The sequence below is a fragment of the Poecilia mexicana genome, unplaced genomic scaffold (genome assembly GCF_051168715.1).
Source record: "Poecilia mexicana isolate PSO_F unplaced genomic scaffold, ASM5116871v1 scaffold_20, whole genome shotgun sequence".
Lineage (NCBI taxonomy): Eukaryota > Metazoa > Chordata > Actinopteri > Cyprinodontiformes > Poeciliidae > Poecilia > Poecilia mexicana.
Window position 1 is genome coordinate 18,845,088 of NW_028263389.1, and position 23,978 is coordinate 18,869,065.

At 38.3% G+C, this 23,978-nt stretch overlaps 1 protein-coding gene and 1 non-coding gene across 3 annotated transcripts in view; one reads left to right on the forward strand and one right to left on the reverse strand.

The window, feature by feature from the left end:
- Positions 1 to 23,978, forward strand: part of cnksr2a (connector enhancer of kinase suppressor of Ras 2a) — a 62,269-nt gene that overhangs the window by 16,088 nt on the left and 22,203 nt on the right. The window contains exons 2-12 of one of the 2 annotated variants that reach the window (XM_088001371.1): positions 1,229 to 1,392; positions 2,622 to 2,824; positions 13,055 to 13,142; positions 13,552 to 13,593; positions 16,498 to 16,617; positions 18,027 to 18,086; positions 18,282 to 18,350; positions 21,109 to 21,255; positions 22,643 to 22,755; positions 22,842 to 22,996; positions 23,398 to 23,400. In XM_088001371.1, the coding sequence (XP_087857497.1) occupies positions 1,229 to 1,392; positions 2,622 to 2,824; positions 13,055 to 13,142; positions 13,552 to 13,593; positions 16,498 to 16,617; positions 18,027 to 18,086; positions 18,282 to 18,350; positions 21,109 to 21,255; positions 22,643 to 22,755; positions 22,842 to 22,996; positions 23,398 to 23,400 (1,164 nt within the window). The remainder of the gene's footprint in view (positions 1 to 1,228; positions 1,393 to 2,621; positions 2,825 to 13,054; positions 13,143 to 13,551; positions 13,594 to 16,497; positions 16,618 to 18,026; positions 18,087 to 18,281; positions 18,351 to 21,108; positions 21,256 to 22,642; positions 22,756 to 22,841; positions 22,997 to 23,397; positions 23,401 to 23,978) is intronic. The other variant, XM_088001372.1, reaches the window with a different exon arrangement.
- trnav-cac (transfer RNA valine (anticodon CAC)) lies at positions 6,010 to 6,082 on the reverse strand. The gene has a single exon. It is a non-coding gene; the product is annotated as a tRNA-Val (tRNA).

Here is a 23,978-nt window from a genome sequence, read left to right on the forward strand (position 1 = left end):
GTTTTTACAGGAACCCTGCTGTGTGGTTCAAGCAGTGCTGTTCAGTTTAAAATAAAACAGTGCAGTGGAAAAAAGCATAAAAACTGTTTATTACCTGTGTTTTTGGTGCCATTTTGGACGTGAGAACAAACCCAAAACCGCCACATTTAACAAAGTTCCTGCTGAAATCTCTGCTTTAATATTAAATGACGCAGGAAGCATCCAAATCTGCAACTGAAGAAAAAGCATCAGAAAAACCCGACCCAGCAGCTGCTGTATTGCTGGAATGAGCAGCAGTTTAACGGCCTCTTCCTGTGTGGAGCGATCCGTTCTCCCTGCAGGCGCAGCTTGATGAGGGGAACCACCAGTGAAAGTCTGGAGTCCTGCCATATGTTAGCAATGTGGGCTGGGGGGCAACATTACCACGTCGGGCAGAATAAGTGCTGTTGGGATGAGAGCCCCCTGCAACGACTACAGCCCATCGTTTCTCTAATAATAATTAACTGTATTATGGTTTCTTTAAATATTTCATCACAGGCAGGAGATACTTGGGAGTATCATATGAGAATGACTTGATTTCTTTTTTCTAAAGCATTTTTAATCAAAATGCATTTGTTGATTGAACAGGAGTGCGAACATTTAACCTCATTTCATGACATTTTATTCTGCTACTGATTCTTATCTTCAATCATTAGATGATTTAATGTTGAAGAAATAAGATAAGGCAGTAATGGATGGGACCTCGTTCTCAGGATGGTCACCAGCTGATTACAGTGTCTGCTTAAAACATCTATCAGAACGCTGCAGCTGGGGTTCTGACTAAAACCAGGAAGATAGAGCACAGTACACCAGTTTTAAAGTTCTTCTGCTGAGAAAATATACTTTAAGATACTGTTGTTAGTTTATAAATCAATGAAGACCTCTCAGCATTCAGCTTCTACTCACCACAAATCTGGAACAAACTTCCAGAAAACAGCCAGAAGTAGGGATGCACGATATTATCGGCATGATATCTGTATTGATACAGATATTAGCTGTAAAGTTTAATATCGGACATCAGCCGTTCCGTCAAAGTAACTCACCAATATAAAATGTGTTGTTTTTATATGACAACCCAGAGACAGTGATGTCTGCAGCGCAGCACAACGTCCTGACGCCGCGCGCGCCTACGTGATCTGATTTAATTTCATTTCTCTCTTGATCTGATTTGTGAACGCCGACAGCAGCTCTGTGTGTTTTTATGTTTCAGGTCTGGACGACTGCTTGCAGCAGTATGTGGGTGTGTTTGAGCGGGCGGGTGTGTCCGGGGAGCGGCTGCTGAGGATCAGCCACGCCGAACTGGAGGAGCTCGGCGTGTCTCGGATCGGACACCAGGAACTCATCCTGGAGGCTGTGGACCTGCTCTGTGCTCTGGTGAGGGTTTCCCTGCTTTTCCTCCCTCCTGTCAGGATGTAAAATATGCCGCTCCGCTTCAGTGCAAAAAGCAACAACTAGCCGGGAGTAAATTATTTGTCCTTTTTTTCTTTAGATTCTAAAAGTGTCTTTGCTTTAGGTCTCTAAAGCAAAGACATGGCAAGTTGCTTTGTTTTAACTCCCAAATACCAACCAGAATGAACTATTTTCAGCCCATTAATGGATTTACAAATTAATAAATCTGTTGTCATTTCCAGCCAGAACTTACAAAGGTTAAAAAAGCAGGGTTTTTACCAGAGGAATCTAAATGCCATCCTCATAAACACAGTTTTGACTTCTTGAACTGCTCTCTTTAATGATTCAGCCCAGTTTAGTCATTCAGAATCATGATGTTGGCCACATCTATCAACATTAAACAAAACATTTTAGCAAAAATTTGCAAAATCCTAATTTTGCACATTTGTACTTCCATTTAGGTCTCGACTGCTTCTAAAAGCAGCCCAAGCGATTTGAAAAATCTCTCGGATATTTTCTTCTTTTTACTCTCTTTTTCTTTTCTTGTGTTATTGTTTGTCTCACAAGTATGTTTTTCAAATTTACACGTTTTTTTATTTATGGTTCAGAAAGGAACAAATCTAATGTTTTAATGTATCATTTCATAATAAGTTTTGAATTTTATGTTATCTAGTTGAATTTCATTAAATATATTTGTGAGCTTTTCAGGAGTTATTATGGTAAAATAGCTAAATTTAATCACTTTCGTGGGCTTTAGTGATAAAATCCTAACTTTGAAGTTTTTAAATATAATTATAGATTTAATAAAATTAAACTCCAAAACTGTTGGATTGAATTTATGAGAAATTTTTTAGTTATTTAAATTTAAAATAGTGACTGTTTAAGTATTTGTAGACAGCTGTTTGAAACCTCCCGATTATTGAGTCACATTCGAAGGGCACTGCACCGTTACCTAGCAACCCTCTGCTCAGCCCAGAGCAGCTGGGTTGCTAGGGGCTGCTCAGCCCAGCCCCGTTACCTAGGAACCCTCTGCTCAGCCCAGCCCTGTTACCTAGCAACCCTCTGCTCAGCCCAGCCCCGTTACCTAGCAACCCCAGCGGAATTCCAGCGCAGTTTGGCTAACAGATCACCTTTAGAACACGTAAAGAGAAGAAGTGCTAGTTTTTAACTGTTTTCGCTCTCTGGTCTGCATATTTATCCATCTTTGCCTCCAGAATTCAGGTCTGGAGACCGAGAGCGTCAGGACTCTCGCTCACAAGCTCGGCGCCTCGGCCAAGAACCTGCAGAACTTCATCTCCAGCCGCCGGCGAAGCAGCCAGTTGGAGAGCAGGAGCTCGCGGCGGCTCCCCAACGACCTGCTGACCTCCGTGGTTGACCTCATCACCGCTGCCAAGAGCCTGCTGGCGTGGCTGGACAGGTTATACCTCCTCTGGTTTCTACGTTTATATTTTCTAGCAGCTTAAGAGCGAGCGGATGCTGCTTGGGAACAGTTTTGATACATTTACAGTTCAGGTCAGAGTTCAAATCAGTATTTAAGGCTTCAAGCTTGCTTTGGCAACAGATCCAGGTGAAATTAAAACCAGGGACAGTATCTATCAGTTATTAAATACTCTAATTCAGTACAACATTTGCATTAAGTAGCAAAATTGTATAGCTAAGCAGCACAAAATATTTACATTTAGCTATATTTCAATTGACAGTGGAAAATAAACATTATAACTGTAAATGTAACAATTTCAATTACAAAATTGGGTCTTGGAATATTCAAATATAATTTAAATATTTTTTTCTGAAACTGGAGATGTTGAATACAGTTTACTAAGGTCAATTAAATGCCTAATATTCTAACAACACTATAAAAATTGTGTAAGTATTCTTGGGTTTATTCACCATTTGGTAAAACTTACTTACATTCAACCTTTAACTTCCTGGTTGATGTCTTCAGATATTGTTTCAATATTTCCACATATTGTTCTTTAATCCCCAAGCTTGGGGAAATCCACTGACTCACTCATTGTTTGGTTACCTAGCAACTCACTCATTCTTTGGTTACCTAGCAACTCACTCATTCTTTGGTTACCTAGCAACTCACTCATTCTTTGGTTACCTAGCAACAACCTGCTGAGCTGCTGGCGCAGCAGCAGTTTAAGGTTTTGCCACCTGATTAGAAATGAAAAATAACAGTGTTGAGTATGTATGAAACAGGAAAGGTCACGATGCCAGTATGACGGTATTTTAAGATGCCTAAAACAAAAAAACATACTAATAATTATTAATATCGACTGGTATGAAATGTTTATGTCGTGAAATGTTTTTCAGCCATATTGTCAAGCCCAAGACAAACATCTTAACATTTTTGCAGATTTATTTTGAACCTTTTTATGATTTCACACAGGTGAGCTGCTATTAAAATCAAATACTGTGAGATTGTAAGAAAAAGTCTTAATATTTTTACCTTTTCATTGACCTGAAATGGGAAAAGTTTACTCTGATTTAGTACTAGACAGTAAAAAGAACTAAAGTTTGCGTCTGTTTCATAATGAATGTTTTAGCTGCATTGCTGTTAAAAGCCTTTCAGTTTCATTAAAGCCAAAACGCCTTCGGAAACTCAACGAATTATTAATCTGACAGAAAAATCTTTGCGATTTATCTTTTTTTTTTGCATAAATATTTCAGTGTATTTTGTAAGAATTTAAGAAATGTTATACTGTCGATTGAATTTCACCCTGATGTAACACAAACAGAGCACTCAGCTGCAGCCTATATGGGATCATAAAGAATAAATCTTTTCACCATCAGAGCTCAGATATAAAAAGCAGCAGACTCGTCTCCTGCTGCTTGGAAATATGTTTTCATTTCAGAGCCTTTTCTCCTGCCCTCTCCATGCCTCTCTCTCCCTGTCTGTCTCTTTTACTCTTTACCCTTTTCTTTGTGTCTCCTCTTGTATTCATGACTCGACACGATCTCCCGCCCGCAGCACACAAACGTCAGATACAGAGCTAAAGGTCTTCGACACCGGCTCTTGAAATGCCAGACACCCACACCGGTCCTCAGGCCATCTCGACCCCGGGCGCACGCGGACGCGCCGCGGACACACACAGACGCCCCACGCGAATCGCGCACGCACGCATTTGGCTGAACACGCAAGCGTTGCACGCATCCCATGATGCAACTGGAGGTGGCAAAGTGACATTGAGACTCCCAAGACGGACTGGTGCAAACCGTGTCAGTCTCCTGAAATGCTGCAGCAACACAAAGCAAACATCCAGTGTCTGCATCAGGGCCAGAGCTGGGGAGTAACTAGTTACATTTACTCTATTACTTCTACTTGAGTAACTTTTTTGAAAGTATGTACTTTTAGGAGTATTTTGACTTTTACTTGAGTAATTTTATTACGAAGTATCACTACTCGTGAGTAAAAATTCTGGATTTTCTACCCTATAAATCAGGGGTGTCAAACTCAATTTCACCGAGGGCCACTTCAGCATATTGGCCCCCCTCAACGGGCCACATTGACGGTACAGATCAGGAGTGCATCCCTGCTAAAACACCCCAGACAAAAGGTTGACTTCCCTCATTCAGTTCTGTAGAGGCTTATAATGAGTCAATGGTCCAGGTGTGTTAGAAAAGGAATGCATTTAAAGCTGCAGATGGTAGCTCTGGAAAACTAGACTTGGGCACCCCCACCATAAATGTATGAAATTACAATGTTAAAAATACATTAAACACCACCTCATATTGTTAAATAACTGATTTTATGTATTGAAGTTTTAAATATTACATTTGAGTTTCCATGGATGTAAAATTACTGCTCAGTTTAAAAATTAAAATATTTAAATCAGTGTTTAAAGGTGAGCAAACAAATAATAAAAACAAGTCACATGGGCAGACATTATAGACTTTACGCATAGATTTAGTCTCGGAGGCAACTGAAATTAATTAATTTAAAAAATCCTTTCTGAATATCATCTCATGGTCTCTGAACTAAATGCGTCTTTCTGACCGGGAGCTGACAGCGTGTTGAAGAGTTATGGACCGGACGCTTTGGAGCGTCTGGTTAGGAAGCGCATCACAAACCTTTGGTTGAAATGTAGTTTGTAGTCAATTCGTGCTCAAAACCTATTTTAAGTCAATCATTGGCCTATAAAATGCTGTGGGGCCACATGTGGCCCGCGGGCCTTGAGTTTGACACATGTGCATTACGCCATAGAACTGCCAATTGGTAATTAAAGTAAAGTAGCTTCGATTTCAAAGAAGCCTACATTGAAGTCGATTGGCAAATGAACCATCACCAAAGAGGAAGGCTCTTATTGTCTCACTGCACCCCAAGAGATGCATAACCTACAAAAACCATTTCTGTCTGGTTTTGAACCAGAGACCTTTTGCGTGTAAAGCAAACGTGATAACCACTACACTACAGGAACTGAACTTCTCTGCTTTGTTTCAGTTTGAGGTTCCAAAGTTGATGATGTGAGATGCAACGCATGAAAATGTCAGATGAGGCTTGCACTTAAATGCCTGGATTCAGAGTACAGACCATGACACCACAGAGCCCTTGTTGACCTTTAGTAAACACCTGTGATGAATAGAACATACTAAAACTGTTTCTGTCTGGTTTCGAACCAGAGACCTTTTGCATGTGAAGCAAACGTGATAACCACTACACTACAGAAACTCATGCTCTTTGTGGTGTTCCTGGTAGATGATCCACATTTTGTTAGAGACTAACGTCAACGATATCAAATACTTATACCACAGATCATCTCAGAGAGCACAGTAACTTGGTAAACAAACTTATACTTGTGCCTAATTTCACATACAGTCCATAAACTAAGCCTGGGATCAACAAATTGTATTAAAGATGTCATTAGCAGAGACAAATGGTTCTACAGAGACTTGGCTAAATGGCTATAAAATAAAATCAATACTTGCAAATAAATGATGGTATAAAATTTTAAATTAACTCATTAAAATAAAAAATATCTGTGAAATACAATCAACACTTGAAAATACAAAATCTCTGGAAAATAAAATATTATGTATGTTGTTTTGAAAAACATTGGAATATCAGCACTTTTATCAAATCTTCATTGTGGTAAGATCATGTAAGTTCTTCTTAAATCCATGGAAACTCAACAGTTTGTAAGGTAGGTGAGTTAGCTCAGCAGGTTAGAGCACCGTGCTGGTAATGCTGAGGTCATCGGTTCAAACCCCGTATGGGGCAATTCATGTGTAAGGTCTGTCAGACAATCAACACTTCAAAATAAATAAGGGTTCAAAAATAAAATCAACACTTTGCAAATAAAAATGGTTCAAAAATAAAATCAACACTTCAAAAATAAAATTAAAAATGGTTCAAAAATAAAAGCAACACTTTGCAAATAAAAATGGTTCAAAAATAAAAGCAACACTTTGCAAATAAAAATGGTTCAAAAATAAAATCAACACTTCAAAATAAATAAGGTTTCAAAAATAAAATCAACACCTCAAAATTAAAAATGGTTCAAAAATAAAATCAACACTTCAAAATGTATATTGTTTCTGTCTGTTCAGTCCATAAACTAAGCCTGGGATCAAAAAATGTTTTGAAGATGTCTTTAATATGTAGAACAAATGGTTCTGTGTGGCCTGCGGGCCTTGAGTTTGACACATGTGCTCTAAATGAATAACATGTTTTAACCAGAAATTCACCAGACACACACCTGCAGTTTTTATTAAAGTTTCATAAGGTTTTTTATTGAAAGAAACTGATCTGGAAACATTTTCTTTTCCCTGATTTTGTTATTTTTTGCTACTTATGTGAATTATTGTCATTTTCGTCCTATAAATACCAAAAAATTCCACTTAACTTTCTTTTTGTCTCTGATTATGTAATTTTTAAATGTTAAATGATTGATAATTTGATGAGTTACTCAGTAGACTTTTTACCAAACACTTTTTACTTTTACTTGAGTAAAATTATTCTCCAGTTAGTGTATATACAACAAACATTACAAACTAGCAAAAAGGATATTGGTCTGCAAAACAAATAACAGCAACAAAAACAAAAATTAAAAAAACAAACATTAAAATTGTTACATTCAAAATAAAGACAAAACACTGAACATAATCAACTGGTGTCACAACAAAAACAATGAAATTGTTTAACATATGTGGATAAATTTTTTTATTTTAATCTAGGTATTTATTTTCTAATTTGAATTATTTTTCTATTCTCTAATATGGCTTGATTGCCCTAAATATTGTGGGTAGAAGAGGAAAAGAGAGGGAGGGAAAAAAGTAAACAGTTTACAAGAACAAAGAATAAATAAATAACTTTAAAAAAGACACAAAGCGATCTTATTATTTGGCTCTCCCGTTTCCCCTCTCATCCTCTCATCTTTGTTTCCACCAATTTAATTCACCAGCGATGAAAGTTACATTAAAGCAGCGCTAATTTTACTTGATCATAATTTTTGTGTACTCTGCCCACCTCTGCACATCTTTCCTACAAGCACGGCGGTAAAGAAATCTCATCATGTCAGACTGATTTCTGCAGCCGGGGAGCTCGGAGTGATGAGTTTAATAATGGGGATGAAGGTTAGCATATCTTATGAAGAGTCAGATTGGAGCAAGGCTGAGCTTTTATCCGTCTGACTGCCGGTTATCTCAGGCAGAGCGTAGGAACCTGCAGGGAAACGTTCTGCACCTTTCCATGTACAAAATAACCGCAGAAGTTCAGCTCTCCTGATATATTCTTACTTCGCCATCATTTCGTCTGAATTCAGGAGCTGAACTCGACGTGTGCGCCTTTGAACTGCGTACACACATTAATTATTCACACGGAGGCGTTTTATGTGTCATATATTTTGCTGATGGCTACAAAATGCAGGAGCTGTAACAGTGTTCCTTTATTTCAACCAGAGTAACGACTGCGCTGACTTGTTTTATTCGGTTCGTCCCTTTTCTTGTGCTCAGTAAAAGCTCTATAAAATTTAAAGTTTAAAAAGCAGGAATACAGTTTCATAGCTGCTGGAAATGCCTCACTTGTAGCTTCAAAACTTTAGTATTTGGCTTTTTCTATAGAAATTACCTGAGTTTGATTAGATTCTGACATAAAATTCACTAAATTTTGACCCTGAATCCGTAAATCCTGGGTCAAAATGAATGGATTTTGAAAGTGAAAGGACTTCCTCTTCAAAGTGGAAATCCTTTCACTTTCAAAATCATCCAGATGATTAGTTATGATCACTAAAAATCCATTTATTTTTAACTCAACTCAAGTTTATTTGCACATTTCAGCAACAGCAAGAAAATGCTTTACATGATAAAAACAAATAAACTTTACATTTCGTCAAATGTCATCATTAAAATCTTTAATACACATCAAACATTAACTGTACATTTTTAATTTACTACAAATTAAACGTGAATCTAAAATGGGTTGTAAGTCTTCATTTAAAGGAACTCTGTGTTTCGACTGTTTTGCAGTTTTCTGGAAGTTTGTTTCACATTTGTTCTGTATAGGAGCTGAATGCTCTTTCTCCATGTCTGGTTCTGGTTCTGGTTCTGTATATGCAGAGCAGACCAGAACCAGAACCAGAACCAGACAGATAAGGGGCAGTATCAAGTAAAATCTTTTTTTTTCTCTTTTTTTTTAGCTTTTTAATCATGTTTATAATGTTATTCCCTCATTAGAAAGATACCTGGAGGAGTGACGCTTTGATACTTGTTTGAAAAATCCTTTAGTCTCCATGGCAACCATTCAGCAAACCGGCTGGGTGGACCTAGCTCCTCCCCCCACTCTGCTCCTTCCGACTAGCCAGCATCAATTAGCAAACACCTGGTGGAACTTCACATCTTATACGAGCTGCTTCAGTGAAACGCTGGTAAAGTCATTAAAGGGTTAATAGAGGAGCCATGTTGAGATGACTTCCTGAAGGCGGAGTCTGAGAGAGCAGGAGCTTCTTAAAGAGACAGAGGCCCAATTTCCAGGCGTTAATTTACTGTCAAATTTTTTAAGTCATTTGTAATATTTTTATTAAAATTTAAGGTGACATAGTTACTTGATACTCTGTAATGACGCTATGTGCCTTTTATAACCTGCAGAGTTTTACATCCTAAAGTTTTACAGCTCAAGTTAAAAAAAACAAAGAGTTGTTTTCAGGGCGGTTGCCTGGTGGTTAGCAGACTTCTTGCACACCCCCAGGTTGTGCATGTGTATATATAGTAGTCAACCTCAATAGTGATGACCCAAATCACACAAACCACTGATAAATCATACGCTAGAGGCTGGGCTGAGTCTTTATCTGGGTCTTTGGAACAGCGAAGGAAATGTGCCGCTTTCTGCCGCCGTCCTAATGTGTGTCATGACTCTGCGCTAACGTTGCTGCTGTCTGTAGCCGCGTTGCTGTTGTGTGCAGTCATTAGCGCCTCATTAGCTCCACCGGCTCCTTATCACTCTCACCTTGTTCACACCTGAGCACTCGCAGGGTTTAATTTATGAGCGCTTTGCAGAGCCGTTCCTCACTAGGAAGTGTTTTTCTTTTTTCTTTTCGGGGAAGTATACTTGTCAACAAAATGGACAGTGTGCTAAAGTGGAAACTGGGAACACAAAGGAGACACTGTGAGCTAACAACGCTCCGGGCAAGAAAACATAATAAATTCAAGCCGATCTAATAGCTCGGCTCACAAAGCCGTTTATAGAGAAACATCCAGGCATTAGCAGAGGTCGCCGCCGTGTTTGTTTGCCTCGGAAAACTCAAAACCCTGTAAGGTTTGAAAATGGGTGTTTTCTGAAAGGAAAGGCCTGTTCACCTTCAGTGGAGCAAACACTGCTTCCTTTTCCTCTGAGAACAAATTAAAGTCCCGTTCTTTGTCGATATGACTGAAAAACTCAACACTATAAAAGCGTTTCATATCAGTTGATATCAATAATTATTGATTGTAGTTGTGTTGTGGACATATTTATGGTGCAATAACGACTCTGATGCCGATTGAAAGGATCTAAATCTGTTTTTACTGCAAAAACACCAAATCTGACCAAGTAATTTTACTGTCGTTTCTACTGCAAATATCTCATTACATTTGAATTAAAACAAAACTGCAACATGTAGAGGCTTGTTTTGAGTAAATAATTCCTTAAAATTGGTGAAAACTTCCATTGGCAGATAAATTTACTTCTAACAAGACAATTGATCCGTGTTATGAGTTAAATAATCTGTCAGTGGAACTAGAACATTTTAATCAAAAAAGTATTAGTGCTAGGTGTCATTTTAAGTGAGTAATTAATGAATTAATAGTTATTTAATTATGGGAGTAACTTATTTCCATGTGTATGCTTATTTTGTATTTATTTTTTTGTATTTAATCATATTTAAATTACTTGCATCACATTTAGTTTTATTTTTTGCTTCCATTTTACGAGTAAGCTCTACTTTGTGTTGGATTATCCCATAAAATCCTAATAAAATTCATTACCATTTGTGGTTAAAGCTTGAGAAAATGTGAAAAATTTAAGAGGAAACAACACTTTCTACAAACTGTAGGTTTTACATGTATATATTTTAAAGATGACAAACTTATAAATTTAGTGCAATGGTACAATTTCACATTAATATGTTCTAAAATGTAACGTTTTCTTTTTTTCTGTTACGCTGGATGTCGCTTTATTAACAATCAAAAGCAGAACTTTAATGTGAATAAACAAATTTAAGGCACAAATATTTAACATTGGAATACTATAAACTTAAAGAGCCTTTAATAATCAGTCACTGCAGTGGATTATAAAGGCATTTCAGAAGGAAAAATGTGTTTCATTTGAGGCGCATTCATGATGTTTTTGACATTTCTTTTCTTCTTCTGGCCTCGTATAACAAACGAATGAGTCTCCATACACACATGAGCGCTGACAGCTGTGGCTTAGGTTCGTTTAGAACCAAACTGATTCAGTCGCTCGACGGTCATGAAAACCGCATCACTGACATTTAGCAACCTATGAATGACAGATGGCAACCTTTAATACCGTCAACTCCAAAATATGAAGACAATTTAGCACCGTCCCTGATCATTAGCACATGAGCAATTCATCAACATTACGCGTTGAACGAGAAATATTTTTTATTGTTGACTATATTTCAAGAAGATGGAATAATACAGTTTTATGCTCCATTCATTTCACCAACAGGGAGCCAGAGCAGACTTCTACAAACTGGTGTTATTGTCCATTTTCCTGGTGTTGGTTTGGACCTTTGGACGACTTACTGTCACTTCAACGATTATTTTTAAATAACCAATTGAAAGTACAAAACATGTACGATGTTTTCTATGTTCTGTTTTAGTTGGAGATTCTTTAGCTTGGTTTAAGATCGCTTTGAAGACAAAGTCAGGGATAATAAGATGAGTAAATGTTCATATTTAGGTTTATTACATATTATTTATTGCTGGTTCCCCATCAGTTCTAGGCTTATAGGACAATGATATTGGAGTCACACAACACAGACCACTGACTGGTGAATAGAAAAACCCACAGCCTGAGACGAGCACGAGATGCTTGTTGTCGAAACTAGCATAACGCTAAAGTTATCTCGGTCTGCTCATCTAAACCGGTTTATCACATTCTTTTCTGTTTTTCAGTTTCTTAATATAAGTGGGCTGAGATTGGATCCCTGAGGAACTCCATCATATTTAGTAGCTCAAGTTTATATTAACCAAATCATAGAAAGTTGTCTCAGTCTGCCCATCTAAACCAGTTTAGCACAGTATCACAGTGTATTCTTTTCTGTTTCTTAATATAAGTCGGCCGAGATTGGAGCCTTGAGGAACTCCATAACTTTTGTTTGCTTAAATTTATATTTACTAAATCATAGAAAGTTTCCCTGTCTGCCAAAACATGTTATAAGCCAGTTTAGCACAGCACCAGACATTGTTTTCTATTTTTAGGATATTTTTAAAGTAAGGTTATCGATTATGTGAAAACTACAAAAAAAAAAAAAAAAAACAGCAAAGACGTTAGCTCTCTGTCTAACTTTCAGAAAAGGTTAAAGCTTCCGTGTGTAACTTTTATAAAAAAAAATGTTTCTTACATATTTGTTAAAAGTGTCGCCATGTTGAGACAGTTTGTTATGAGACAGAAAATCTGTGAAAAGATCGATCTTCTCCCTGAGCTACGACTGCCGTCTAAAGAAAATGCACAAAATCAACCAATCAGAAACAGGAGGCGGGTCTTAGCGCTGTCAGTCAATCTCATGTACTCTCCGCTAAATGTGTTAATGGTGGAGAAACGACTTGACATTACAGGAAAACCGTTTATTCGCCGTCATCGGTGGCTGTGCTAGCTAGCCTGAGCGTTCATGACAGGCTATGCTAGCTAGCTTAAGCCCCGCCTCCTGACTCTGATTGGTTGTTTCAAAGTCAGAACAGCTCGATTTTTTTATTTGTCTCGTACCATACTGCTGTGACACTGTGACAGTTTCAGCAAATGTGTAAAAAAAAACATTCTAAAAGCTCCAAAGGTTGAAAAATGAAATAAATCCTGGTTTAAATATTGCAGCAAGGCAGCATTTTCGCTAACCTCTCCCTTCAGCGCTGCCCCTGTCCATCACCCCTGCACATCATCCAGCGCAGCAGCAACATTAAAAGACTCACCGCTGTTATCTTTCCCTCCCAGGTCTCCCTTTGCTGCTGTGGCAGACTACTCAGTTACCCGAAATAATGTCATTCAGCTCTGCCTGGAGCTCACCACCATTGTACAGCAGGTGTGTGGAAGCGTTTGTGTGCTCGTTTTGAAGGCTGATAGCTTTTATTCTGCTGTGCTTGAAGCGCGAGGCTGAGGGGAGCTGCCGTGGGTTGACATATCCCCCTAAATGCGCTGTATGCATGTGCGTGGGTGGGTGTGATGCAGCAGTCTGCATCCTTAAGCGAGACTCGATTCTTTGCTGTTTACATCCTTCTCAGCCTGTCTTTTATGTGACTGATATGGGTATAAATAAAAGCTGAATGCATGTCTGTTTGTGTGGGTGTTTGTTGTATCTGTGGTGGTGTATAGTATCCAGGTGGCTGGGCTGCGGCAATGTGAGGCCCAGGAAGCATGCAGAGATACTTTAGCAGCATGTGCAACACAAAATGTTCTTGTTGCTACATTAAATTTCTCTCCGTTCCCCTCAGGACTGTACGGTGTTTGAGACAGAGAACAAAATCCTTCATGTGGTGAGTTTGTCTTTAGCCAGAAGCTTTATATAGTTGGGTAGTAACTAGTTACATTTACTCAATTACATTTACTTTAGTAACTTTTTTGCAGAACTATCTATTCTTATTTGAATAAAATGTCTATTTTCCACCCAGTGAAATGAAAACGTGTCCATTTAGGAGTATTTTTGCTTTTACTTGAGTAATTTTATTACAATGTATTGCTGCTCTTGAGTAAAATGTCTGGATTTTCTATCCACTGAAATGAAAAACAAACATGTCGCCAGACACAGACCGGCAGTTTGTGTTAAAGTTTCATAAGTTTTTTATTAAAAGAAACTGATTTGGAAAAATTTTCTTTTGCCTGATTTAGTTATTTTTGTCATTTTTGTCCTTAAAATACAAAAAACTTCCACTTGACTTGATATTTCTGTCTGTCTGATGATGGGATTTTTAAATATTATATGATGGATAATTTGATCAGTTCTTCAGAACTTGAGTTGACGTTTTACCAAATACTTTTTTATTTCTTAGAGGGCTACTTTTTACTCTGACTATTTTTGGATACTTTACTCACATCTCATTTTAATTGTGTTTTTAAGTGTCTGGAGATGAACAACATTTATGTTTTTTGGTAAATTTTAGGTGGTTTGCACATCTTCATTGCAAAAATACAAAATATTTATTTTGTAGGAACTGGAAGAACAGAAAATGAGAGACAATATTTAAGATTTACTATTTAAGGGAGATGGTGGACATTAAAACTATCACTAGAGAGAAAAGCTTGTTGTTTCCTGCATTACCAACAAAAACACAAAATAAATACTTTGAGCTAAACTGCAAAAACACAAGTAACACCACGTATATTTGGTCTACTTTCCAGTGCAAATATCTTATTACACTTTTAAAAAAGACTAAATTAGCTGACAAGTAACTTTTCAGCACCAAATAAGAGACTCTTATCAAGAATTTTTGGTCCAGTTTGTAGTGAAATATTTTAGTACACTAGAAATCAGACAAAACTAACTTACAAGTAACTTTTCAGAAGGATATAAAGGCTTGTTTTAAACCAATAATTCATTTAATATTGATGAAAAAGTTTAAGTTTTTCATCAACATAAGTGAAATAATCTGAATTTATTACTTTTTCATCAATGTTAAAAAATTTATTCCTATTTCTTGCTGAAAAGTTACTTTTGTAAATTAGTTTTTTCTTACTGAGGTGTTTGCAGTAAAAACAAAACCAGAAATACTTGGTAAGATCTTGTCATTGCAGCTTTAATAACGTGGAAAACTGGAAGTTTTCCTCCATCCATTTTCTTTACACCCTTGTCCCTTAGTGGGGTTGGTTAGCTGCTGCCTCTCCAGCTAACGTTCTGGGCGAGAGGTGGGGTCACCTGGACAGGTCCAGTCTGTCACAGGGCAACACAGAAACACACAACCATGCACACACACACTCACACCTGGGGGCAATTTGGAGAGGCCAATTAACCTGACAGTCATGTTTTTGGACTGTGGGAGGAAACTGGAGCAAACCCACCATGCACAGGGCGAACATGCAAACTCCATGCAGAAAGACCGGTGCCGGGAATCGAACCCAGAACCTTCTTGCTGCAAGGCAGCAGCTCTACCAACTGTGCAGCCCTGAAGTTTTCCTCTCTTTATTAAAATGCTGTCTCTGTTTCCACTGGAAATATTACTTAATTGTGAGCAACGTATAAGAAAATCTCTCCTTTTTTCTGTTCTTCTTCCCTTTGCTGCTTCCTCTAAGAGTCAAGCTCCTACAATTAAGTATCTGCCTCAAATCGCACCAATTAGCAAATATTTTGGTGTCAACATGTTGGGCTCCAGCTTTGATCGTCTCCTTTCTGCATTTATCAACCAGAAAGTTGCTCTTTTATGCTTGTTTGCTCATAAATGTTACACTACAAGCAGGATTTACAAAAATGTAAGAGATTTTTTGTTTCGTTTGAAGAATGGATGTAGGAAGTAGTAATGAGGAGTCAGCAGCCAGACTGATGGAGGAGAAATCTCATGTTTGAGTCAAACCAGTGGGAACTGCTGAACATCAGACAGGTCCGATTCTTTGCTGGGAAACTTTGTTCTTTCCTCATGTTCAGTCTATGGAGACTAGGAACTTTTAGGTGAACTTCTCAGAACCAGAAACTAAAAAAACAAATTATGTCTCTTTGATTTATTTAGGTTAGACCTGTAAATGAAGGTTGATGTGGTATTTATATCCATTAAACGACATTTACCGTAAAATCTTACCCTCCAGGCTTAAATGTCAGCTGAAACTTGATTTATCTTGATTTATCTTTAATGTCCTGACTTGCCATCTTCTCTTCAGATTATCTCCATCACTGACTAATTGAGTGAATTCATGTTTGAGCCCATTAAATCCACGCAGGTCTTTACTTAATGTGACAAACCAACATGTCAGCAGTGAGGACGATTCCAGAACCAGGATGAAGCCAAAACCCTCTCGAGATTCTGGGATATTTTCAGAGAAATGACGAGTTCAAAATGTCGCACTACTAAGTTTGGAAATGATAAGTGCAGGAGGGGAAATCTTTAATAAGTAGCAGGGATTTTCCTGTCGACGTGGCAGAAAAACTTTTCTAGACAAAGTTTAGTGACTTTCGCTGTGGCTGATCCAAAAATAGAGTCAGCAGTTTCTATTCAAACCTCTCTGTTATGGAAAACACGACTAAATCTGCCAAGAAAAAAAAGAAAAAGCATAATTAAATTCACCCCCGTTGTATCTGGAGGGGATTCGGTTATTGTGGTTTACTGAACTGCTGAATTGATAAATAAAAATAAACCTGCATGTTATAGTTGAGTTTAATCTGATCCTTACAGCAGGAAATGGATTTTTTATTTGGATTTTTATTTATTTTGCTGTTTTCTTTCTCTCGTCTGCAGTGTAAGACTCTGTCTGAAGTGTGTGAGCACATCGTGTGCGTTTCGTCGGACCCCCTGGTCTCCCAGTCTGCCCACCTTGAACTGGTTCACCTCACCAACACTAAGCCATCTGAAGGCCTGGTACTGCTCTACACCGAGTTTATTTCTGTTTTTTATCATAAAAACAAAAAATATTTAATATTGTATCACTCTTAGGTCGAAATAAGAGCAACATGACAAACAGATGTCTTCTATTTTTGCTTTTTTTATATAATATTTAAATGTTTCAGATAATTAAACACATTTAAATGTTGGATAAAGGTAAAATAAATAAAAACAAAAAGCAGTTTTCAATTGATGATTTCATCCTTAAAGAGAAGAAAGCCATCAAACCAATTATTTCTGGAAATATAATTAAAAAATGAATTAATAGAGCCTGTGTGCTTCAAAATCAAAAGATATTTAAATAAAATAAAGAAAATTATTCTTCGTGAGAATGTCTTTAGTTAGGTGCTTTTTGATGCCTAAAATATTTAGACTTAAAATATTTTAGAACAAAAATAAGAATTTTCTTCTGCAACCTTTGCTGTATTTTGTGAAATATAATGGATGGGTGTGTCAAAGTCTGTGAATGAAAACTCAACAGATGTTTGTGGCGTGAGATAAAAATAAAATGCTAATAAAAATTATTTTTGTTTTACTTAATATTTTTCCTCTTAAGAATTTATAAACTTTCCAAAAGTTTCATCTTAAAGAAATTACAAAAAGTGCTGCAGGGCCAAACCTCTCAAAATGAGGTCAAAATCAAGACAAGGGTCACAAACGGCCCCCGGGCCGCACTTTGGACGCCCCTGCTCTAGACCAGTGTTTGTCAAACTGTGGCCCACATTGGCCCCCTAGTGGTCCACAAGGTACTGCACGTAACCGTTTATTTAGCGGGTCGTCAGCTCAAAGTGTGACGCTACAGCGAGCTTAGCAAAGGATTGTGTTCAAAAATAATGATAGATAAATGACTTAAAACCAAGACATTAAAATAAAAACGGAAGGAGTTGTCGTACTTTTATAAACAGCATGCTGCACAAATGCAGTTCTGGGTCTGCGACTCTGCTGAGAGCGACATGACCCGCTGAACCCCGCGCTGACTAACTGCATTTTAACGCCTAAAATAAAGTTATTTATGATGGACTACCTACTTTTGGAAAGAAAATGTTTGTTTTTTTCCAACCCAACTCAATAATATTTACTTTTATTATGTTTCTAAATTACAAGACGCCATAAAATGTTATCAAAACCTTTTTGATTCCCATGTGTTTTCCATCATTGGAAGTAAATAACTCAAAACGCCCTCAGTTGACTTCTTCCTGGTTTTATTGTGGCCAGTTACTTTGACAAAACAGCGCCACCTTCACCTTCACAGGAGATTTCATCTGAGTGTTTATTAAATGGAGTAAGTGAACCTGAAAAAGTTGAGAAACACTGGGCTAGTCCGCAGATAAAGTCGTGTCTACTACTTTAAAACGCTGAATATTTTTGTTTCTTGTCTCCATCAGGGGATGTACATCAAGTCCACTTATGACGGTCTGCATGTGATCACAGGAACCACCGAAGGGGTGAGAGGATTTTCTCTAAAAATCAATCTTCGAATCTGGTTTCAACAGCAGCCTGTCATTTTCAATAAGGATGACAACATGGCCGCCTGGCGTTATTGATTCTTTAAGTGGGGTTTGCTGTGAAACTTCCCAAAAAGTGTCAGACAGGAATCAATACTCAGATGGGTTATTAATCTCTGCTTTGTGTGCGTTTAGTCTCCAGCAGACCGCTGCAAGAAGATCCACGCAGGAGATGAAGTGATTCAAGTCAACCACCAGACCGTGGTACGTTTGAAATCAGACGTTTTCCGTGAAAGAGCAAAAGAAAATGGAGGAAAATGATGAAACTGGAGGAAACTCAAATGTTTTCCTTCCTACTTGGTTCTGTTGGCTGTGAAATCTGAACATCCATCCATCTGAACATCCAACCATCTGAACATCCATCCATCCATCCATCTGAACATCCATCCATCTGAACATCCAACCATCTGAACATCCATCCATCTGAACATCCAACCATCTGAACATCCATCCATCTGAACATCCAACCATCTGAACATCCATCCATCCATCCATCCATCTGAACATCCATCCATCTGAACATCCATCCATCTGAACATCCATCCATCTGAACATCCAACCATCCATCCATCTGAACATCCATCCATCTGAACATCAAACCATCTGAACATCCATCCATCCATCCATCTGAACATCCATCCATCTGAACATCCAACCATCTGAACATCCATCCAGCTGAACATCCAACCATCCATCCATCTGAAGATCCATCCATCTGAACATCCATCCATCTGAACATCCATCCATCTGAACATCCATCCATCTGAACATCCAAACATCTGAACATCCAAACATCCATCCATCTGAACATCCATCCATCTGAACATCCAAACATCTGAACATCCATCCATCTGAACATCCATCCATCCATCCATCTGAACATCCATCCATCTGAACATCCAACCATCTGAACATCCAACCATCCATCCATCTGAACATCCAAACATCTGAACATCCAACCATCCATCCATCTGAACATCCATCCATCTGAACATCCAAACATCTGAACATCCAACCATCTGAACATCCAACCATCCATCCATCCATACATACATAATTTTTCTTAGTCTGTATAAAATTATATTCATAGTAAAATAATAAGAACAGAAATAAACTCTGAAAATGTTGAGAAGTTGTTAATATAAAAATCTCACCCAACATTCAAAAAACTCAGTTAAAAGTAAAACACACAGATCTGCACAGTGTCATTGGCGAAACAGGAGACAAATCCGTCGCCAGTAAATAAAACCCAGTAAGTTTAACCCCAGTAAATTTAACCCCAGTAAATAAAACCCAGTAAGTTTAACCCCAGTAAATTTAACCCCAGTAAATAAAACCCAGTAAGTTTAACCCCAGTAAATTTAACACCAGTAAATAAAACCCAGTAAGTTTAACCCCAGTAAATTTAACACCAGTAAATAAAACCCAGTAAATAAAACCCAGTAAGTTTAACCCCAGTAAATTTAACCCCAGTAAATAAAACCCCAGTAAGTTTAACCCCAGTAAATAAAACCCCAGTAAATTTAACCCCAGTAAATAAATCCCAGTAATCGTGTTCTTGCTGCCGTATCGTAGCCGGTCTGCTCTGAAAACAACCGTCAGTCTTTGATCACGAGCAGATCTCAGGTCAGCGCGGTACCTCAGGTACGCCGAAGCTGCGAGCGCCGCATCCCGGTGGGCAGCTTCGTGTTTGTTTACAGTTTGTTTTCGTTCGCAGATCTGCTGGAGGCGAGCAGTGTAGGCGTGGCTTTTTGCACATAGTTGGTAAAAATGAAAAAAAAAAGAAAGATGGATGATAAGATGCTTTGGTTTTGGAAATGAGGGCAGGTTACATCACATGAAGCCTCTATAGATAGTTATGCCGCCTCGCCGCCTACTTGTTTCGCTCACGATGTGGACCGGAGTCAAACTTCAGCCTGCATGTAAATGAGGGAGAATTTTATTTTCTTACACCACATGTGTCAAACACAAGGCTTGAGGGCCAAATCTGGCCCGCCGTAGCTTTTTATGTGGCCCTCTAGACTCCAGAGGCGTACCTAAATAAAACATTCAAGAGTTGTCTGCTGAAATGCTACCTCATTAATAAAATCAAAGTTGTTGATTACATCAGTCAATACTTCCAGTTTTACTACGATTGTGTAAATTCATGCAAAATCAACAAATCACATCATTTTTTGTGCTAATGAAAAATTATGAGTGTATTGAAATTTTTCCAGAAAAATGGTCAAAGCATTGGTATTAAGTGATGCCAACTCCCACCTGCAGGTGGCAGTACATTTTACTAACACACATCTGATGTCAAGTTCTAGTCGGTGATCGATTATTTGTGAGTAATAAAGTCACATATACCTTAAAATATAAGTGAAAATATTGCAAATTTCTTTAAAATATTTTTAAATTACCAATTTATTGAAAAAAAATCACAAAATAGAACCATCAAGATAACAGTTGTGTGCTTAAATATTATTTTATTAATCGAATTAAAGTGTTTTTTTTATCTTAGTGCAGAAGTAAACTACACTGCCACCTGTAGGTGGGAGTTGGCATCACTTACTACCTGTTTTTTTATCATTTTTCTGGAAGAATTTCAATAAACTCACAGTTATGCATTAGCACAAAAAATGACCTGATTTGTTGATTTTGCGTGAATTTTCACGATCGTAGTAAAACTGAAAGTATTGACTAATATAATTTGGTAGTAAAGAAATTAAAACTACTTTGATTTGATTAATAAAATAATATTTAACCACACAACTGTTTCCTTGAAGGTTTTATTTATGCGCATCTCTGGAGTGTGGACCACATAAGAAGCTACAGCGGGTCAGATTCGGGCCGCGGGCCTCGTGTTTGACACATGTACTTTATCGATACCTTCTAACCGGCCCTTTAAGAACATCACTGATCTTTCATTGTGGCCCAAAGCGAGTCTCCCTGCCTCACATTGTTCCTCGTTGCTCCACAGGTGGGCTGGCAGTTGCGTAACCTGGTCGGCTCGCTGCGGGCCGATAAAGGCGTTGTGTCCCTGACCCTGAAGAAGCGTCCGCAGAGCACGCTCAGCTCCGCCCCTGCACTGCTGAAGAACATGCGCTGGAAACCCCTGGCTCTGCAGGTGGGACTGCCTCTACCTTTTATAGACTTTATTAAAGCGCCTCGCTGGCCCACATCGATTCCCCGCAGCATTCTTCCTCCCGCTCGGCCGCAGCCAAAGCGTGTAATTAGGTCACGGAGCTGTGGCTCAGCACGGGGTTTGCTAGCCGGGCCGAAAGCAGTGAATGGGAAGGGGAAACTAATGGCTTTCCACCCACATTCTCGGAGCTGAGGCTGAAATTTCCACCGCTAATTATCTCTAATTAGCGACAAACGGGAGGAAACAAGAAGGAAAAGTGTTTGTGCATCAAAAATTGACTTTCTTTTTGTGTTTTGGTCCACTGGAGCAGAAATTATTACCTGATACACTATTTTTAAAGTTATGCTTCAAAGAAAAGCCACTAATTTAATATAGGAAAATCCTGTTAAATCTGCAGTATGTAGCTTTTGTAAAATATATGTTTTTACGTATCTGATAAAACTATCTTCATGTTGCGACAGGATGATATGAGACAGATAATCTGTTTAAATATTGATGTCCTCCATCTCCTCTCTGAGCTGCTATTGCCATCTGAAGAAATGCACCAAAAACAACCAATCAGAGCCAGGAGGCGGGCCTTAGCGCTGTCAATTACCCTAAAAGAAAAAAAAATCTTGTACAACAGGTTTGACTGCAAACCTGTTTTGAGTCTCCTATCAGAAATAAAGCGGATCAGTTTTACGTTTCTCGGCCGGTAGCACATTGAGCAGCAACGTTAGGTTGATTGACAGCGCTAAGACCCGCCTCCTGACTCTGATTGGTTGTTTTTCATCTGTTCACAGATTACATGTTTAATTTTACACATTCACCATATGGTGACAGTCTTAGCAAATAGGTATAAAATATTTTTTTTTATAAAATCTTACACCTGGGATATAAGTATGATGCAATCTGTCACCTGGATACTCTTCAAAAGGGGAAAAACAACCAAACATGGCTTCAAAGTACGACACAAAAATCACAAAACTTCATCTTGAACTCTGGATGTTCAGAGTCTTCTGGTTGTTACCGATTGTGTTTGACTATTTTTAAGTAAAGATATTTTATTACTTTTATGTCATTTTTATTTATTCCTATGCCTTTTATATTTATATCTAGTACAATTTAAATGAAATTAGCTTATATTCTTACACTCCTGAAGAACTATGACAGAGGATCTGTGATGCTTTGGGTCCAGTTCAGCTCATTTAATCAATCAAGTAGATTTTGTTTGTTTTGCACATTTCAGCACCAAGTCAGTTCAAAGAGCTTTATGTGATAAAAACACAAAAATCAACAAATGAAACATTAAATTTAAAGCAGAATCTGATGGACTTTTCCAAGAAAAAACTGTAAATTGTCTGTTTTTTTCTTTAAATTTTAAATCCAGCCGACCAGAAGCCCAGGCAGCGGCTCCGGCACGCCATCAGGCACACCCACCAAAAGCTCCGCCCTCCAGGATCTCTACATCCCGCCTCCCCCCGCCGAGCCATACACTCCCAGGTACTTCCTCTGCATCTCTGAAGGCCGAACCGTTTCCTTCGTCGTTCAAGCTTCCTCTGATGAGCATCTGCCTCTGGTTGCTGTAGAGACGAGACAGGAGCCTTGTCTGGAGACGAAGCGTCTCGTAGCCACAGTGGCGTCAGCGCTGCCAAGCGCTCTGAATCACCAAACTCCTTCCTGGATCAAGAGTCTCACCGACGAGAAGAGGAGGAGCCGGTGTACTGCACCACGCCCACATACGGTGCGCAGGTTCTACCCAGAACGTGTCACTGCGAGTTAAACCTCATTCTGTTCAGATGAATTGTTTATAAAAACTACTGTCAGGGTAATGAGAGAGGAAAACACCAGGTTTTATTTAACCTTAAATAAAGCAGTTTCCGATTTCTTTAACTTTCTCTATAAATGCACAGTGGGGATGTGATATGCAAAGTTCACATTTTACTCGTTTTTGTGCTTCCATTTGGGTTTCTACTTCTTCTAAAAACAGACAAAGCTCTTAAAAAAACACATAGTTGGTTTTTGGAAATAAGTTAATGTTTTATGATGTCTGGAAAATGAGCCTTTTTAAAAACCTCCTGAATGTAACGTCACAAACCAGCCGGCACTGCCCCGTTACCTAGCAGCTGCAGCACATTTGGTCAGCTGGTTTTACCGCTATACAACGGCTGCTGGAAATGACAAGTGGTTTGTTTTTGACTTACCGTCCTGAAAACACTTGCTGCATTCTTGTTGGTTTTGCAGGAGGCACAACTTCTGCTTTTCTAAGCTGTATTGCTGTATAATTGCTCATCTGTTTGCAGCCATTTTGATATGAGAGTCTAAACGTTGAGTTTAGGGGCGTGGCCAGCAGTAGAGTATTTGGATTTAAGTAATCCAGATAATCTGCTCATTATGAAATGATGTTTTAGCTACACTTTTATTATCTGAGAATGACTTTGATCAAAAAATGTAATGAGCATGTTTTGTATCCTAACCTGTTCAAGGAACCATAACAGGTCACCATTATTATATAAAATACACTTTATATAATGCTATTCCCTCATCAAAAACATACCTGGAGAGTTGCTTTTATTCTTCAATGGATGTTTGGGAAATCCTTTAATCACTATGGCAACCATTCAGCAGTTCAAAACGCCTGGTTGGATGTAGCCCCGCCTTCGAGCTGCAGCTCCTCCTCGAAGCTGCAGATTTTAATCTTCAGAGTTTCTGTTTGTCAGAAACAG